The sequence below is a fragment of the Mobula birostris genome, chromosome 9 (assembly GCF_030028105.1).
Source record: "Mobula birostris isolate sMobBir1 chromosome 9, sMobBir1.hap1, whole genome shotgun sequence".
NCBI lineage: Eukaryota > Metazoa > Chordata > Chondrichthyes > Myliobatiformes > Myliobatidae > Mobula > Mobula birostris.
Genome location: NC_092378.1, coordinates 39,318,542 through 39,338,500, shown reverse-complemented (window position 1 = coordinate 39,338,500; position 19,959 = coordinate 39,318,542). Strand labels below are relative to the sequence as shown.

Sequence of the window (19,959 nt, the reverse complement as noted above, 5' to 3'; positions counted from 1 at the left end):
TGAGATGATCATTGTATCGCAGAATACTTTGGCGCTGATTGGAGGTCATGTGGTCCATCACGTCCATATTATCAGATAAAGATTTTTTTTTGATGTGTCCTTTTTTCCATCTCTCAGCCTGCAGTCCTGTAAATGATGGCTCACCAAGGGCTTATCCAGGTAATTTGTGAACATGATAGCTTTCTACCACAACCGATAATTTAAGATGTGAGTTTTGGATTATCTGAGTGAAGATTCTCCTCAACTCTTTGCTAATCGTTCTACCCATCACCTTAAATCTATCTACTTTGGTTACATCTCTCTACCAAGAGAAATTTGCCCTTCCTCCTGCCCTGTCCTAATCCCAAATAGATCAATTAAGTTCTATCTATCAATTTTTTTGTTTTGAAGAAAACAAATCCAGTTTTGGCAATATGAAATGTCTCCAATCCTGGTTCCGTCGTCTACCTAAGTATCATGTTCTTCAGATTATATTGTGACCAACAGCTCCCTAGCTGTGGGCTGGCATAGTGTTTTATAAAATATTATCATGCCGTCTCTGTTCGACTATTCTGTGCCTCAGCTGATATGGGTGCAACCCTCTCACTGGGGCTCGTATACAAACTTGGCTCGTTTGCTAACTCTGCTAACAGTCACGTGACTCGGCAGTAAGAAGGCACCTTTTATAAACAATATACGTCTAGAGTCGGTATGATTTGGGGTTCAACCAAACAGGAAAGTTAGGATGTTCCAATTAATGCTGTGTAAATACTGTCCATACCCTGTTATCAGTAGCTCAGAAATGACAGATCGTACACCAGCATAAGATTATAAAGTATATTTACTGAATCTTCAACTTTAACAGTTTCAGGAAAAGAAAAGAAAAATAAAAGGGCCCATTACAGTTAAACCAGTCCCACGCACACATAAACATTGGAGCTCATTTCTGGGGTAGTCAGGCATATCGCATTGCTCACATGCATAGTCTGTGTGAAAGCACCCTTCACATTCCAAGCTTTCCTTAAAGACCATCTGGAACAAACTGGCTCTCTGAGGAGTATGGGCCCTTCCCCCTTGGAGCCATTGATCTGCACAAAGCACCTCTTGCAACAGGGACTCTTCTTTCAAACAGCATTCTGCAGCATCTTCCCTTGTGGCCCACTCTGCAGCTCCTCGCAAAAGACCCCAACCAGTCTACAGTCCTTCAGAAATCTGATCCAGTCCAGCTCTCCCGAATCTTCCACTGGGCAGAAAGTTACAACTGGCTGACCAAACATTCTGAAGTTGGACAACATGGTTCCTTATCTTTAGCCAAAGCCAAAACACTCTTACCAGCAGGGCACACCGCTTTTTTTGAAAACTGTTAAAATAAAATGCCTCACAGCATAGTAGTAGAAATCTTAACCAGGGCATTACATAGGTAAACATCTTGAGTGCATTCATAATCACCTTACCCACCTGTCCTGCTATCATCAGGAAACTGTGGCCTCGCACTCAGATCTCTCTGTCACTCTGAGCCATTGGGTCATTCAGATCAGAAAAAATGGCAAGTTTGACCCCTACAGAGTAAACTGATTTCAAATGGTGCAGCAGCTGAGGTTCAACAGGTGATTACAACATGCCTGGATTATAAATGGTGAAGTTGATCCTGAAAGCATGGGGTAAATGGGTCTGTGTGGACTTCAGGGCGGGCCATTCACATCACACATAGAAAAAAAAGAAGTTCCATACATGTGCCAGTATTGCAAGACAAACTTTAAGTCAGTACAAGGAAGAAGACAGTTTGCATTTTGTAAAGAGGTGTAGATGCAAGAATAATATTTTAAAGTGATCTTTTATTGTGCTAAACTTTAACTGAAAAAGTCCCATTGATTAGATCAGGATTCAAAATGGCTTCTTTAACCCAATGTGTCAAAGGAAACACAAATTCAGGATTTATCTTGATGCAATATCAGTTAGCAACTCAGTCAACTTCTAAGAAATTGGAATGCCCTGGGGGAATGCCCACTGTAATTTCAAATTTGGCATTAATCCAGAATAAAGTACATAATGTTGTACAGTAAATTGAATGAAATGAGAGAGCCTGAAAATGGATTGGAATAGGTTGACTGAGGAAAGTGCATTTATCATTATCGATGACCACGACAGTCAATCACACATCCCACAGTAATATTCTCACGTTTTTAGGCCATAGTATCCTAAACAGATTAACAAAGAAAAATCTGCATCAAGACTGTAGAAGGAAGGACAGGATTTTGGACAGGTAAATTGAAAAATTGTGAAAAAGAAAAGCAGGTTTTTGAATACAAGGATCTAAAAAAGATCTATTGGAAGATGAAAAAGCATTCAGGATAGCCGAGAAAGACAGAATTTAAAATAAAAAAACATATATTCTGAATGATTAAGGCCATCTGGGTTTCCAAGAGAAGCAACATTCCATCCATGTAAAGAACTTGTACAAATCAACATGTGCTACAAGTGAGCTGTCTGAAAGGGCACAAAACCAGGAGGTGTTTTTGGTTTTCCAAGGGAAGGCCAAGAAGGCACAGATATGAGAAAGTGACTACGCCCTTGAAATAGCTTTCAATGTATCCCCTTTTTTTTAAAAAAAAGGTGCAAATGTAGTTGCAAACAGACCTGACATTTTTACTACCATTTTAGGAAAGTAACCAAATTGATCATTAGAAACACTTGGTTATCTGTATGAGAATAACCTAGTAAGTAAAAATCAATATTCATAAGCAATTCTTTTTAGAAATGTCCTCTTCTTCTTCAAAGCAGTAGATTGTGCAAAGAAATGGGATATTATTTATTTAGACCTATAAAAAGCATTGGACCAAGTTCCATGTAATAGATTATTAATTGCATGCAAAACATTACAAATTCAGGGTAAACCTTGAGAAAGATGGTTGGAATGCAGTCGAAGCTCCTTGTGTATATTCAGTTGCAGTATGGCATGTGTGCTGCTATGATGTGGCAAGTGTGTTGTGGCCTTTTGTATTTAGTATCATGCACCAAATTTTGACATGTTGTTCTTGGAATCATGGAATTGTACAGCCAGTGTTCCATCTAATTGATTTTTAGAGCCATGCAGTACAACCATTGCTCTGAGCATAAAATTTAATACAGCCTGAAAAATGCACTGCATTTTAAATGGCAAAGGGGATATGAGAGGATCATGGGACAGGAGGCCCAGGGAGAAGGAAACGGTGGGGGGGGGGAACCCAGAGGATGGGCAAAGGGTATAGTCAGAGGGAGAAAAAGGAGAGAGAGAGAAAGAATGTGTGTATAAAAATAAATAACGGATGGGGTACGAGAGGGAGGTGGGGCATTAGCGGAAGTTAGAGAAGTCAATGTTCATGCCATCAGGTTGGAGGCTACCCAGACGGAATATAAGATGGTGTTCCTCCAACCTGAGTACATCCCATTCCCATTCTGACATAATTCCACATCCCATTCTCATTTTCACGTCTAATTCCACATCCCATTCCCATTCTGACATGTCTAATTCCACATCCCATTCCCATTCTGACATGTCTATCCACGGCCTCCTCTACTGTAAAGATGAAGCCACACTCAGGTTGGAGGAACAACACCTTATATTCCGTCTGGGTAGCCTCCAACCTGATGGCATGAACATCGACTTCTCTAACTTCTGCTAATGCCCCACCTCCCCCTCGTACCCCATCTGTTACTTATTTTCATACACACATTCTTTCTCTCACTCTCCTTTTTCTCCCTCTGTCCCTCTGACTATACCCCTTGCCCATCCTCTGGGTTCCCCCCCCCTTTTCCTTCTCCCTGGGCCTCCTGTCCCGTGATCCTCTCATATCCCCTTTGCCAATCACCTGTCCAGCTCTTATCTTCATCCCTCCCCCTCCTGTCTTCTCCTATCATTTTGGATCTCCCCGTCCTCCTCCCACTTTCAAATCTCTTACTAACTCTTCCTTCAGTTAGTCCTGACGAAGGGTCTCGGCCTGAAACGTCGACTGTACCTCTTCCTAGATATGCTGCCTGGCCTGCTGTGTTCACCAGCAACTTTGATGTGTGTTGCTTGAATTTCCAGCATCTGCAGAATTCCTCTTGTCAGCATTTTAAATATTGTTTTTGTAATGTGTATATGATAAATATTTAGAATGAAAATTGAAAGAGGGAAATTTTTATTTTATGTATTAGTTGAAGGGTATAATGAAATACAGTACAACAAAGAAAATTTAGACATGTTGGCATTCAGCAGGCTGATGGTTTATTAATGTCCATTCTGTGTTTATTGTTACAATTTGTAACAATGTTGTAACTTGAAACTCTGACAATATAAATATGTTGAAGCTCTAAAATATTTCAAAGTAAAAGTTGTGATGCATTTATTATTTAGAAAATTGATGGATCACATTCATTAACACATAACTAATTACAAGGTATTTCACAAATATGTTAACACAATTTCAAAATGATCCTAATGTAATATAAAAGAAAATTGCAGTTGCACGGCAACAAAGACTATGTGTGTGGGAGCATTTAAGTTACTGCACAGCTGCGCAACTTTGAGGAAACAATGCGTGCAGCAGAGAAACAAGCCCTTTCACCCATTTTATACATCTTGATCATAATCTGTACATTTGCAAATTCCATTTGCCTACATTAGGCCCATATGCTTTTCCTATCTAAGTATCTCTCCAAATGCTTTTTAAATATTGTAATTACATCTACCTTTACCATCTCCTCTGCAGTTCATTCCAATTAACAACTGCCCTCTGTGTAAAAAAAAAACTTACCCTTCATACCTCTTTTCAATTTCTCCCCTCTCATTTTAAACCTGTGCATTGTAGTTCCAGATTCTACTGCCTTATAATGGATGGAGTGAGGAATGGCTGACCAGTTATTTGTTGAATGACCAAGTGGAAAACCTAGCCCTTTATATACACATACACACACACACACACAAACACACACACACACACACACACACACTCTCTCTCTCTCTCTCTCTCTCTCTCTCATTCTCACTCTCACTTTCTCTTTGGCTCTGACTCCCACCTTACCTCTCCCTCCCCTCTCCTTCCTCTCCCTTGCCCTCTCCCACCCTCCCTTTCCTTTCTCTTTCCACTCCTAATTTTCCTCCTCCTGTTCAATGTGGCTGCTGGCAAGGACAGAGGTGGTGAGCTGGGAGGATTGCCTGGTTGGGCAGCGATTAAGCACAGTTGATTTCTAAAGCCCATGCTGTACACTGCAAACTTCCTCCAACATGCGGCAGACATATCTGTGTTTGCTCAAAGAGATTATGGGTTGTAGCATAGCTTTTGTAATTTTGGGAATCCTCCTGTGTGAGGAATAGTGTGTAGAAGTCAGGTGCTGATAGTCCTTGTAATTTTTTCAGTGTCCTGTACACTACATTGTACATTGTGTTTGAAGCATGGAGTTGGCTGCATCAGGCTATGGGGATGCTTCACTGCAGCAGGTCCCATAAGGCTTGTGAAGGTAGGGGGTAAATTGAATGCAGCAAAATCCAGGGAAATCCTGGAGGAAAACCTGATGCAGTCTGCAAGAGAACTGTGACTTGTAAGAAGATTTGTTTTCCAGCAAGACAATGACTCCAAGCATAAAGCCAAAGCTACACAGGAATGGCTTAAAAACAACAAAGTTAATGTCCTGGAGTGACCAAATCAGAGTCCAGGCCTCAATCCAACTGAGAATTTGTGGCCGGGCTTGAAAAGGGCTATTCACTCACAATCCCCATGGGATCTGACAGAGCTTGAGCAGTTTTGGAAAGAAGAATGGGGAAAAATTCCAGTATCCAGATTTGCAGAGCTGATAGAGACCTATCCACACAGACTCACGGGAGCAATTGCTGCCAAAAGTGCAACTAAATACTGACTTGAGGAGGGTGAATACTTATGCAATCAATTATTTTGTGTTTTAAATTTGTAATTAATTTAGGTCACTTTGTAGAGATTTTTTTCACTTTGACGCAAAAGAGTCTTTTTCTGTTGATGAGTGTCAAAAAAGCCAAATTAAATCCACTGTGATTCAGTTTAGTAAAACAATAAAACATGAAAATTTCAAGGGGGGGGTGTGAATACTTCTTATAGGCACTGTATGTATTGCAGAGTGGCAATTGGAGTTTTATAGTGTGAGATGTTTTGTTATAGTATGCCCCGAGTTCCATTGTAGTTTGTGGCAAGTGTTATAGCATGCCATACCTCAAAGCATTTCATTGTGTGTGCCATGGAGCATTGTGTGTCTTCATTTGCGATTTGCAATGTGTTCTGCAGGGATATGGCAAGTTTAGTGGTCTTCTGTGTTTTGTGTCATGATATATCTTTTGACATGGTGTTTATCCTGTAGTGTCATGGTGTGTCCTTTGCGTGTTGTTTGCATGATAGTGTACAGCAAATGCTGGGCACATCCAAGTCACTGCTATGCTGCATGCAAGGTGGTGACAATCACACTGCACAGACTAGCTCTGCATTCAAGGAGAGAGAAGCGAGGAGACTATGATACACCTCACTATAAAAATGCGGCACCTTCAATGTGTTGTTGGTGATATCAATGGCATCCCACACAAAGAGAAGTCCACAATTATTCTCTCTGCTTCTCTCTGTCTAGATAAAAGGAGGAAAATTCCACTCCCAGGCCCATGCAGAGCAAACGTGAAGTTTTGGTGGCATCCATGGCTGCAGCCTGGAAAGATTGTAAATTGATTGGTTCTGAATCTTTGAGACAATTGGCTGCAAGGTTCTGACCCTACTCCACAGTTATGGCTGCAAAGTTTGCCTTTACTTTCTTGGAACCTTGCGACCTAAGCAGTTTCCGAACACACTTCCTCTCTCTGAGGTGGGCTCAGGGGAATTACCTCCTGAATGTGTGCTTGATGACAATCAGTAGTGTGCCTCTGCATGTGCTACTGTGGAGCCATATCCATCAGAGGTGTTCAGCAGCAGCTGTGGGTCCCGTTCCACATTCAAACCTGATCAAAGACAGTTGGCTGTAATTGAAGGAACCCATCTGAGACAGGAACAGGTGTTGTGGTGTCAGCCACGCTCCTGTTCATCACACCAGCCTGAGGAAATCTCTGTTGCCACTGAGCCTCGGCGGTGGTTTCTGACAGCTGTAAAGGAACCAGAGAAACAAAATAATAATTAAAGCAAGATTGCCAGAAATTAAATATATTTTACCAACCGGTCCTACTTATATTTTGTGTACTAGAAAATTCATTTACAGCTTAATTAACTGCTGGTGTCCTTCAGAGAATGTGCTTAGAGTTTTCTGTGGTGATGTTCCTTTCATAACCATGAAGGTATTAATGGTGGGGGGAGGGGTGGGTGGAAATTTCAGTTATTAATTCCAAATGGCACGATCCCTACTGTAAATGTCTTCGTTCAGCCAAGCTCTGTTAACTCTCTACGTAAAGGGGAATTGAAATGGGAAATTATGTGGAGATATGTAGATGTCATCAAGCACAGTGTTTGCTTCTTGCATCAGCTGGATATGGAGAAACCTTTCCACATACAAGATGACAGTAACATCTTAAGCTCCATCACGCTGAGCACTGGTGCTCCCCAGGGCTGTGTGCTCAGCCCACCGCTGTTCGCGATACTGACTCGCAACTGCACGGCCAGATCCAGCTCAAACCGTGTCATAATGTTCACTGATGATACAACAGTCATTGGCCTCATCAGCAACAAGGAATCAGAATCAGAATCAGGTTTATTATCACTGGCATGTGTCGTGAAATTTGTTAACTTAGCAGCAGCAGTTCAATGCATTATATAATATAGAAGAAAAAAATAATAATCATAACAAATAAGTAAATCAATTGCAGTATACGTATATTGGATAGATTAAAAATCGTGCAAAAAACAGAAAAAATATATATTTAAAAAGTGAGGTAGTGTTCAAGGGTTCAATGTCCATTTAGGAATTGGATGGCAGATGGGAAGAAGCTGTTCCTGAATTGCAGAGTGTGTACTTTCAGGCTTCTGTACCTCCTACCTGATGGTAACAGTGAAAAAAGGGCATGCCCTGGGTGCTGGAGGTCCTTAATAATGGACTCTGCCTTCCTGAGACACCGCTCCTTGAAGATGTCCTCGGTACTTTGTATGCTAGTACTCAAGATGGAGCCAACTAAATTTACAACTCTCTGCAGCTTCTTTCAGTCCTATGCAGTAGCTGCCCCCCCCAGCCCATACCAGACAGTGATGTAGCCTGTCAAAATGCTCTCCACGGTACATCTATAGATGTTTTTGAGTGTATTTATTGACATACCAAATCTCTTCAAACTCCTAATGAAGTATAATTGCTGTCTTGCCTTCTTTATAACTGCATCAATATGTTGGGCCCAGGTTCAATTATCAGAGATCTTCACACCCAGGAATTTGAAACTGCTCACTCTCTCCACTTCTGATCCCTCTATGAGGATTGGTATGTGTTTCTTCATCTTACCCTTCCTGAAGTCCACAATCAGCTCTTTCGTCTTACTGACGTTGAGTACCAGGTTGTTGCTGCGACACCATTCCAATAGTTGGTATATCTCGCTCCTCTACTCCCTCTTGTCACTATCTGAGATTCTACCAACAATAGTTGTATCATCAGCAAATTTATAGATGGCATTTGAGCTATGCCTAGACACACAGTCATGGGTATATAGAGAGTAGAGCAGAGGGCTAAGCACACACCCCTGAGGTGCACCAGTGTTGATCATCAGCAAGGAGGAGATATTATCACCAATCCGCACAGATTGTGGTCCTCCGGTTAGGAAGTCAAGGATCCAATTGCAGAGGGAGGTACAGAGATCCAGGTTCTGTCCTTTTCAATCAGGAATGATGAGTTGACATACAGAGAGGAGGTAGAGAGGCTTGTCAGGTAGTGTGGGAATAACAACCTGTGTGTCAATGTGGACAAAACAAAAGAGGTGGTTGTGGACTTTAGGAAGGCACAGGTTGTCTACTCTCCGTTGCACATCAATAACTCTGCTGTGGGCAGGATGAATAGCATAAAGTTTCTTGCTCTGCACGTAATGGGTGATCTAAACTGGATCCACAACACCTCTTTGGTAGTCAAGAAGGTGGAGCAGCGTCTACACTTTCTGAGGAGATTGAGGCGTGCAGTGTTCCACACCGTCATTCTAACAGCACCGCCGAGCACGTCCTGTCTGGCTGCATCATTGTGTGGTGTAGAAGCTGTAAGGCATCGGAATGCACGGCCCTTCAGAAGACAGTAAGAATTGGCAAGAGGATCTTTGGGGTCTCCCTCCCCACTATTTTTGATATTTACTGGCAGCGTTGTAGATGAAGGGCCCAAAACGTTATTGAGGATCCCTACCACCCATTCCGAAATCTCTTTGACTCACAACCATCAGAAAAGAGGTAGAGAAGCATCAGGACTAGGACAGTCAGACAGGGTAACAGCTTCTTCCCTCAACCTCTGAGACTAATGAATACCCTGCCACCACCAAGGTCTCATCACTAGGACAGAAATCTGTTTAATGTACTATTTACTCTTTACCTGTGCTAGTACTACATGCATTTTGAATTATGCTTTATTAATGTATTCATGTTTTATGTGCTGTGTGTGATTTATGATTTGCGGGTGTACGGTGGTCTGGAGGAACGCTGTTTTATTTGGTTGTGTGTGTGTATATATACGTATGTACACAGTCAGATGACAATGAATGTGTACTTGAACTTGTATTGGATCTTTGTCTCTGAAAGGAAAATCCCAACAAAAACTTCAGTTTTAAATGTCAAACCTTTTGTATATTTTTATTAGTATTTTCACAAGGCAAAGTACACATACATATGCACGTCACATATCCTGCAATAACACCCAGCACTCCACAGCACAACATTACAACATACTCCTCACCACAATGCCACAACAAAAAACACATTGCAATATCTGCGTATCAAACCCAACACAAGCTGCGTCATACCCTAATACAATACACACCACGCCTCAACACATTACGCTGTAACTCGTGCCACGGTACCTGCTGCGCTATAATACAACGCACAATACTGCTACATGTACATTTCAGACCACAGCACAGCACTGTAAAGCAACACATGCCAAGCCACAGCGTGATCCATGCCACAACACCATTCACACTACACCACCAGGCAAGCCACACCAGCAAATGGCAAACCAGGACATTACACAATACATACCATTGTCAAAATATGCGCTATGACACTAAACACACAAGACCATGCTACTTGGCACATCATAAGGGAATGAATGCCATATCACAACTGAATAACTGAATGTGCATATTGCCACAATGTATCTCAAGCTATAATGCATGCATAAGATGCAATGGTGTTGTAACACATGCCACAATACAGCAGAACACAGGGTGCACTGTAACAAAACACCTCACACTATAAAACAACACATGCCACTCTACAATGCAGACCACACTGCAACTAAATTCACAACCAGACCACAGCACAATATACATTAGAGCACACTGAAAGCAAGCAGGGGTTAGTAGGTTTTGAGTAATTTTCTATTTAAATCTGAGCTCAAAATTTTATTCCTTTATTGATTGTGTTCTTGTAGCGACTACCTGCTGGAGGAATATTTTAGAGAGTAGCTGAAAAATCATTCTTCCCGTGCTCACTTCTTCCAAGCATCAGCAAAGCACAATTCCTGGTCACACTTGTGAAAGACGCAGAAACGTGCCATCCAGACAGTGGGCTGGAATTGATACGTGACCCCGAACGTTTACACAACTGTATGAAAAGAGATTTAGCTGGTCGAATGGAAGTGATTGTGATGGCATTCCTTCATTCCACATTGGATTTGGTGTATATTTCTTGTTGTTTGATTTATCACTTCCAACATTCACTGCTCCTTGATTATCTGTGGCCTTGGCATGACTATTTCCAAACTAAGGCAAAAGGAGTCACAAGCAATCTGGAGTATTGTGTTCAGTTTTGGTTACCAAATTACAGGAAGGGTATTAATAAGGTTGAAAGAGTGCAGAGAAGGTTTACAAGGATGTTGCTGGGACATGAAAAACTCAGTTACAGAGAAAGGTTGAATAGGTTAGGACTTTATTTCCTGGAGTGTAGAAGAATGAGGGGAGATTTGATAGAGGTATATAAAATTATGATGGGTATAGATAAAGTGAACGTAAGCAGGCTTTTTTCACTGAGGTAAGGGAAGAAAAAAACCAGAGGACATGGGTTAAGGGTGAAGGGGGAAAAGTTTAAAGGGAACATCGGCGGGGGGGCTTCTTCACACAGAGAGTGTTGAGAGTGTGGAATGAGCTGCCAGACGAGGTGGTAAATGCGGGTTCTTTTTTAACATTTAAGAATAAATTGGACAGATATATGGATGGGAGGTGTATGGAGGGATATGGTCCGTGTGCTGGTCAGTGGGACTAGGCAGAAAATGGTTCGGCACAGCCAAGAAGGGCCAAAAGGCCTGTTTCTATGCTATAGTTTTTCTATGGTTTCTAAGCAATTTTATCATTAGCATCAGCAGATTTAACAAACATACCTTCTATCCCTTCATCTAGGTCATTTATGACTCTTAAGTTTCTAATATTTGTTCACTCTGAATAACTGCTCTTTCTTTACATTAAACAGAACAAGGATTGCATTTGAAGTCAAGTTACAAAAATTGAACAAGTCAACAGATCTGCGTGTTCCTTCTCCTGTCTGTACAATGTTCAATGTGCTTGTGGATGCAAAGAAACAATCAACAAAACTCTGCATTTTGGAAGGAGCACAAGAGGTAGGTTTTCAATTTTCATTACAACCTCTGTTATAGTTTATGTTTTTCACTCTGTTTGCTTTGTGTTTTTTCCAAATGTCTGTTGCCACTGGAACTTAATTCAACAAATGTTGCACAAATTGTATGATTTTAAAACAATTTCAATTACATCATTGGCAATTGGCCCTTCTTGTCTGCTCCTCCTCTCAATAAGATCATGCTGATATGATTGTAACTTCAACTCCACAATCTCCCCTACCCCTGATCATCTTCCAACATCTAACTTCCTCTGCCTTACTCTATTTCCACCTTTTGGAGAAGGAAGTTCCAAAGACCCACAACTCTCCCAGAGAGAGAGAGAGAGAAAGAAACAATTATGTCAGATTAAATGACACATCCTTTATTTCAAGAGCAACCTCTAGTTCTAGAATCTCCCAGAAGAAGAAACAATGTCTCCACATTTATCCTATAAAGATCTTCAAAGATCTTACAGCTGTTGGTTGTCACCTATCAGTCTTCTGAAAGTGAAAAGAAACAAGTTCAAATTGTTTAACCTTTCCACATAAGATGGCTGCACATTCCAGGTCTTAGTCCAGGAAATTTTATCTGAACTCATTCCTAAATGAGTCCAAAAGAGTGCACAGTGTAACTGAAGAAGAATCTCCTCACTTTTGTCATCTGTTTCCTTCACAATAAACAATTAAGTTCTGTTAAAAAATGTCTACAGATGTACCATGGAGAGCATTCTAACTGGCTACATCACCATCTGGTATGGTTGGGGCGGGGGGTGGGGGGGTTGCTACTACACAGGTTCAGAGTAAGCTGCATAGCATCCAGGACATCTTCAAGGAGCGATGTCTCGAAAAGGCAGCGTCTATCATTAATGACCCCCATCACCCAGAACATGCCCTCTTCTCATGGTTACCATCAGGAGGGAGGTACAGAAACCTGAAGGCACACATTCAGCGATTCAGGAACAGCTTCTTCCCCTCTGCCATCTGATTTCTAAATGGACATTGAGCTCATGTATACTAACTCACCACTTTGTTAGTTCTATTTTTGCACCATTTATTTAGTGTAACAATTTAATACATTTATATGCTTTCTGTAACTCACAGTTTTTTTCTGTATTATTATGTATTGCATTGTATTGCTACCGTAAAGTTAACATATTTAACAACATATGCCAGTGATATTAAACCTGATTCTGATACTTCTCTCGCAAACACGAGGAAATCTGCAGATGCCGGAATTTCAAACAACACACATAAAAGTTGCTGGTGAACGCAGCAGGTTGCTGCCTGGCCTGCTGCGTTCACCAGCAACTTTTATGTGTGTTCTCTGATATTTTTCTGATTGCTTTCTACACATGCATACTAGTCTTTTGTAATAGAAACCCTCTACATTACAGATGTCTGCATTTTCTCATCTTTTAGGTATCTCTTTTTTTATTTTTCTGCCAAAGTAAACAATTTCACATTTTGGCACTTTGTGCTCATTGTCCGTTGTCCACACATTTAATTCTCATATATATCCCTCTTTTGTCTCTTGATATTTTTGTCTCTACAACTTGATCTCCTGGTTTCATACTTGTTATCAGCAGATTTAGGAACCTTTACTTGAGGTCTTTTATATAAATTGTAAATAGTCAAGACACCAATATTCATCAGCACTTAGATTATGATTATAAGGACACACAGTCCTCTTTTATTGTCATTTAGTAATGCATGCATTAAGAAATGATACAATGTTCCTCCGGTGTGATATCACAGAAACACAAGACAGACCAAGACTGAAAAACTGACAAAAACCACATAATTGTAACATATAGTTACAACAGTGCAAGCAATACCATAACTTGATGAAGAACAGGCCATAGGCACGGTAAAAAAAGTTCAAAGTCTCTCTAAGATCCCATCATCTCGCACAGACGGGAGAAGGAAGAAAACTCTCCCTGCCATGAGCTTCCAGCGACGCAAACTTGCCGATGCAGCATCCTGGAAGCACCCGACCACAGTCCGACCTGAGTCATCCGAAAACTTCAAGCCATTGAGCACCGAGCACCATCTCTGCCGAGCGCTTCGACCCCAACCCCGGCCTCCAGCAACAGGCAAAGCCGAGGATTTTGGGGCCTTCCCTCCAGAGATTCTCGATTGCACAGTAGCAGCGGCAGTGAACCGGGCATTTTAGAAGTCTCTCCAGATGTTCCTCCATGCTTCTCACGTCTCCATCAAATCAGAATTGTGCATGGCCCCTATTTAACAAATACGATATCATTTTACCCGGAGAGACCACGCGCACTGTGTCACTTATTACATTTTGCACATCAGGAAGAAACCTATTAATAGCTACTTTCTGTTAACCAAACAATCTTCTCCCCACACCAATTTGTTACATCCCACAACAGGGGCTTTTCTTTTCCATAATAATTGCTGATGTAACATGTTATCAACTATCTTCTGGAAATCTAAATGTAACGCATCCACTGGTTCCTGTATATGGACTGCACAGTACTGGAGTGGAGAGCGAGTTAGTAAATCTCGCAGCAGCAAAGGATGTTGGAAATGGCAAGGTGGAGTGTGGGACAGGTGGCAGAGAAAGAGTGCCAGGGGTTCGGGGTGGTGGAGCTGATGTGAGTGGAGACACACCCAGCTCTGATACACCAGGCAAGGTTATTCGATTCCAAACAATTGGATTATTGATCATTACAGAATGTTGCTCTGATGCTTCCCTCTCACTTCCCCTGTTCCCACCCATGATTCCCCTCTTCCTGCTTGCTTCCACTCACAGTCCACAATAGAGACCCACATCAGAATCAGCTTTATCATCACTCACATATGTCATGAAATTTTGTTTTTTTTTTGTGACAGCAGTACAGTGCAATGCATAGAATTACTACTGTACTGTACAAAAGTCTTAGGAACCCTGCCTATGTATATGTGCCTAAGACTTTTGCACTGTACTGCATTTCTTCAAAAAATTCCAATTAATAATTGCATGGTAACATAGTGGTTAGCATAACGCTATTAGAGTGCGAGTGATGGGGTTCAATTCCACTTCTGTCTGTAAATAAATATGCCAAGCATGATCTCAACATAACAACGTAGAGTACTTTTCCATTGCCCAGATATCATATGCACAGGTATATGTGGGCCACTTCTTATAAGATGGGATTTAGAGACCAGACGGCTGCAGCCCCAATAATTTTCTCAATACCTAAAAATCGATAAAAATGGCGGCTCCTGAAAAATTTAAATAAAAGCAAAAAATGCAGAAAATTCTGAGTGGCTTGGGCTGGATCTGTGGGACAAGAAACAATCCGTTGCAGGGTCCTTCACATTAATTGTTAATTCTTTTTCTCTACCCACTGATGTGCTGTGACCTGCTGAGTTAGAGTCACAGAAACAGGCCCTTCAGCCTATCTAGTCCATGCTAAATCATTCAAACCGCCTACTCTAATCGACCTGCACCGGGACCATAGCCCTCCATACTCCCACCATCCATGTACCTATCCAAACTTCTCTTAAACGTTGAAATCAAATTTGCATGCTCCACCTGCACTGGCAACTCGTTCTTCACACTCACGACCCTCTAAGTGAAGAAGTTTCCCCTCAAATTCCCCTTAACCTTTTCACCTTTCACTACTACTCTGAATTGATTCAATGACCTACAGACTAACCTTCAGGACTCTTTACAACTTATATTCTCAGATTTAATTATTATTTGCTCAGTTTGTCTTCTTTTGCACTTTGTTCGTCTGTCAGTCTTTGTCTGTTTATGTATAGCTTTTTGTGAATCCCATTGTATTTTTCCCTATTAATGCCTGCAAAAAAACAAATCTCAAGGTAGTATATGGTAACATGTACTGTATGTACTTTAACAATAAATTTACTTTGAACTTTGCTCCTAAACCTGGTGGAGTGGGACTTCATCATGGTTGGGAAGAAATGAAGCAATTGTTTGCTTCCACAGCACAAAAGTTGAAACATAATTGGTTTTTGTCACATTCCTATTTTGTGGGCCTGAATGTGTTTCATAGAGTGTTCTCATTTCCCTGCGATCTTAAGTTCATCATTTAAGCATAGTGTATTTTAATTCAAGATGTGTCCATATACAGTTTGACTTGAATTTTATTTTGATTTTCATCATTGTCCTTTTTATTTTCTCCGTGTTCTGGCTTGTTTTCTTCATTTATGTTTCTCATCTCCGGTTCCAGTATGGTAAGCAATGGGTAAGTATCAACTTTTATAATTCATTTTCTATGACATTTTCTAGGTAAATTTCCTCCTTAAAAATTACAGGTGTTGGGTGTTAACTCTAAACAAGGGTGGGAACTCCAGCTTTGAAAGGCCAAAGCAAATGTTTGTTTTTCTGATGGAATTGTTTAGAAATGACTCACATCAAGATAGTTCATGAAAACTGACTTCCACAAAAACCTAAATAACATGTCTTTGCCAGTGCTCAAACCCAGGTACTCATTTTTGTTTGACAATGGTTTCTGTCATTCTGTAACCAATCACAACTGTGCATAATTATGTACAGCTCGTAGGACAGTAATAAGATAAATTCAACATTGTACAACTGTATTTTATTATCATATTTCATGACAAAAGAATTACTTCCTTTATGCAGCTTATTCTGAAAATAGCTATTGTTGTTGCATTTTTGCACCTCACATACAATAACATGTCTATCCGTGTTGTACAGTAGTTCACATTCTGCTCTAACCTGTTCCTTACTCTTTCTACAAAATGTTTTAGGTCTCAGAGTGAATATTGAGCCTTTGGCTCTGATAGCTGTTTTAATGAACTTGCCATGATCGAACTTAAAACTATATATTATTTTAAAATAGCTTAGCAAGTGTGGTTACATTTAGACTTCAGATGTTTCAGAGCCTACACTGTTAAATTACTAATGATCAATTTCTTTCTCAACCAATTTTGGGGTCAGCCAGTTGTATCACATGAGGTAGAAATTGAAGCTTCCTATATTAAATTTAATACTATATCTTAGTTTTAGTTCAACGTGTTCCAATGCTGTATCTACATGAATATTGTCAATGTTGGTATTACAACAATGAGGACGTTGAGATTTTTCTAAATTCTCATCACTGATACTGTGTGACTTTCCTGGGTCTTCTGGGAACCTTACAACCAACAAGGGAAGAGGTGTTTATTCTAGTGGTATGTGCTGCACTCAGGAAAGGACCATGAAGCTCCCAGTGTTTCCCTCATGTTCTGCACCTGTTGATTCCTGCTTTGTCCTTGCTGAGTTAACTGCGGTCAAAAGCTGTGAAAGTAAAAGTTAACATTTGATTCTGGGATTGGGACCAATGAGAAAATTAAGTATTGTCCATTATATACCTGCATGCAAATGTGAATGTATTGGTCCAGAGAACCATTAGTTTGGATTATGGTGCAAGTTTGAAGCATTAAGTATTACAATTAAGTGTCCATGTATATTTGTTTCCAGTAGGGTTCGGTACTTGGGGCACTGATTTCCCATTCCTTTTTTCAAGACGTTTGAGGTCAATTATAATGTCCTTACTTTCACTCTGAGGTTGTATCAGGCAAGACCTTCTGCCCTGCGCATTTTTCCCCTGTTTCCTCAGGACAAAGAAGATGGCCATTTCAATCCATCAGATCTATGCAGGCTCATAGAGTAGTCCAATTCCTCAGTATTTTTCCCTGTAACCTACATTCCCATTAACATCTTCAGGAATCTACCACTAACCCATGCACAACGAGCAATTTAACTGGCCAATTAACCCACCAACCTGCACATCTTTGGGATGTGAGAGAAAACCTGGACACCCAAAGGAATCCCCGTGCCCGCAAGAAAAAGAGTGCAAACTCCACTTTGTCAGAACTGAAGGTAGGGGCTGAGCTAAGGCCCCTGGAGATGTGAGGCAGCAGCTCCACCAGCTGCACCTCTGTGTCATCCATAATACCGTACCAGCTGGTGCATGTATCAAGAATGCCAATGTGTGCCATTTTATCCCTGAATCCCATTGTTCAGCAAATCATCAAATGTCAGGAGTGCCACGCCATAGGTATAGAACAAAAATTGCTTTTGGAGACAATTTATGCTGATGAAAGTTTTGTCTACTTACAAAAATCCTATACAGAATTACACACTATTTTGAAACTAGTCAGAAATCAAAGATTTACTTGTGATTCTCAACTCTCTGCAGTTAACTTCAAAATAAATGGTCCAGGGCTATACTTTCATTGCTTGAATGTTCTACAGGAAGAAGAAGAAATAGGGAACCCCTTTTATAGAAAGGAAAACTGACTATGTTTCAGTCGAAATGTGGTTATAACACAGTAACATGTGCTTAAAACACTGGGCACAGGTCTGTGCTGTTGGAATTTAAAGGCAACAACATGCATTTGTATTATACTCCAAGTGTAAAAGAAACATCTCTGAGTGCTCAACAAGGCGGAAAAGTGGACACGGGGCCTGAAAAGGAGGAATTAGCAAGGGAGAAATCAAAGGCACAAAGTAAATGAAAGGTTTTCAGGAGGCTTTTGAAGGCAGGAGGGAAAGCGTGTGCAGAGTGGTGGGGGGGGCAGTGGAAAGCAAACTGGTTTTGGAAGAAAATTACAGAGCACACAGTCATACTATTTGAATGGTCAAACTCTGATTAGACAGATGAGAAAATGCACAGTTAAGCAGAGACATCTGCTGAGAAGGAGACCAATTTGTAGAAAGGAACCTGATGTTAAATGTTAACTCTTAAATGTTTTGGGTCTCTGTACTTAAAGTGAAACTGAAGTTAAATGGCAGATTAAGTTTTTCAATATGCAGTCCTGCAGACCATCTACAAGCTGATATTCTGATGTTCTTCAGTTTCAAGGGGTTAGCCCTTCGAAGCAAAATTGCCCACAAATATACTGTGGGCCACAAAGACAATGACGTTGCTGCCAGTAATTTAAAAAAATGAAGGCTTTATAGGTTATTTATTAAGTAGAACAATAAGAAGCCAAACAGTTCACAAAGAAGAAGATTATAATTCTTGGGGGATGCTTTATTTGACTGCCTATTACCTGTTAATTTGTTTCTGTTTTATTGTCAGAGAAAAAAAATTTCATCTTAAGCTAAATTTATTGTCAGCAAGAATTCTGTGAACCCAAGTGAACTGCTGTTTGCTATCTGAATGCATGGTTCCTTGTGCAGCGAACAATCGGCCTCTCTTTTTTTTCACAGAACAGCTTAAATGACTTATGAATGAGAGTTGTCAGACATAAAATGTTGCATTAGTTGAATCTTCTCCTAGCCTTTCACTCATCCAACTAGATGGGTCTTTAGAAAATGCACATGGTTGTCCTAATTGCAATGAAGCCGACAAAAAGTATCCTTCACATTCCTCTGCCTGAATGAGGTCTACAACTCAATTCATTCAAATAATAGACCTATTAGCCGCTTAACTCGACAGTGTACATGGGAAGCTTTTTAGTACTGAATGTAAATCAGCTTTGGGTGTGGAGATTGTGTTCAAGGTTTTCTATTTGAAGTCCCCCAATTATAGTTTTTAATTGTGTTTGATGTGTTACAAGACATTGTTTTCACAGTCCTTCCCTTTTTCCTCTAAGTTGCAAGAAATTATTCTCTTTTTCAAATTTCAGCAGCAGTATCACTCAAAGATTGATGATTTGATTGAAGAAACCTTCAAAGAAATGATTTCACTTCTGGTTTCAAAGGTAAGAAATGGATTGAGGAATTTGCCGATATCCCCTCGAGCATTGAAAAATGTTTCTTCACACTATACCACCCAAAAAGTATAAAGGTGCTGAGAGTCTCTATTTGCAAGGCATTGGGTTAAAATGTGACCATGTTGTGGTTCACCGGGGAGTTTTGTAGCCTCTAAAGTATCCACATTTTTACCTGTAACCTTTGTACAATGAACTAAAATTTTCTCTCTTTCAAAGTCATTCAGAACTCAATATTATAAAAATCCTGGGATTGTTAACTGGAAATTCTAAGAATACTGTCATTTGCTGTTTTTTTTTCAACATCTGCAGAAATGGCAATCAATTGAGGTTGCTTTTGATCATTTAGTTGTCATTAATCAAACAGAGCTGATTCTCAATGCAGTGAGAGCTCAAGGCAGCCAACAGTAATACAATAAAATTTTTCTTAGCATCTGAAGGGCTAATTGAGATTTAAATTTTCCATCTCAATTAAAGAAATAAATGACAGCATCTCCTCTCATTTTTTGAGCAGCAGCATGTCTCTTTAATTGTTACAAAGTTGATC

At 40.4% G+C, this 19,959-nt stretch overlaps 1 protein-coding gene across 6 annotated transcripts in view; it reads left to right on the top strand.

Moving 5' to 3' along the window:
- The window catches only part of cadps2 (Ca++-dependent secretion activator 2), a 706,406-nt gene that overhangs the window by 612,661 nt on the left and 73,786 nt on the right, over window positions 1-19,959 (top strand). For 4 of the 6 annotated variants that reach the window (XM_072267873.1, XM_072267871.1, XM_072267876.1 and 1 more), the window contains 3 exons: window positions 11,574-11,721; window positions 15,917-15,931; window positions 19,329-19,403. In XM_072267873.1, coding sequence (XP_072123974.1) covers window positions 11,574-11,721; window positions 15,917-15,931; window positions 19,329-19,403 — 238 coding nt within the window. The remainder of the gene's footprint in view (window positions 1-11,573; window positions 11,722-15,916; window positions 15,932-19,328; window positions 19,404-19,959) is intronic. The other 2 variants (XM_072267874.1, XM_072267872.1) reach the window with 1 other exon arrangement.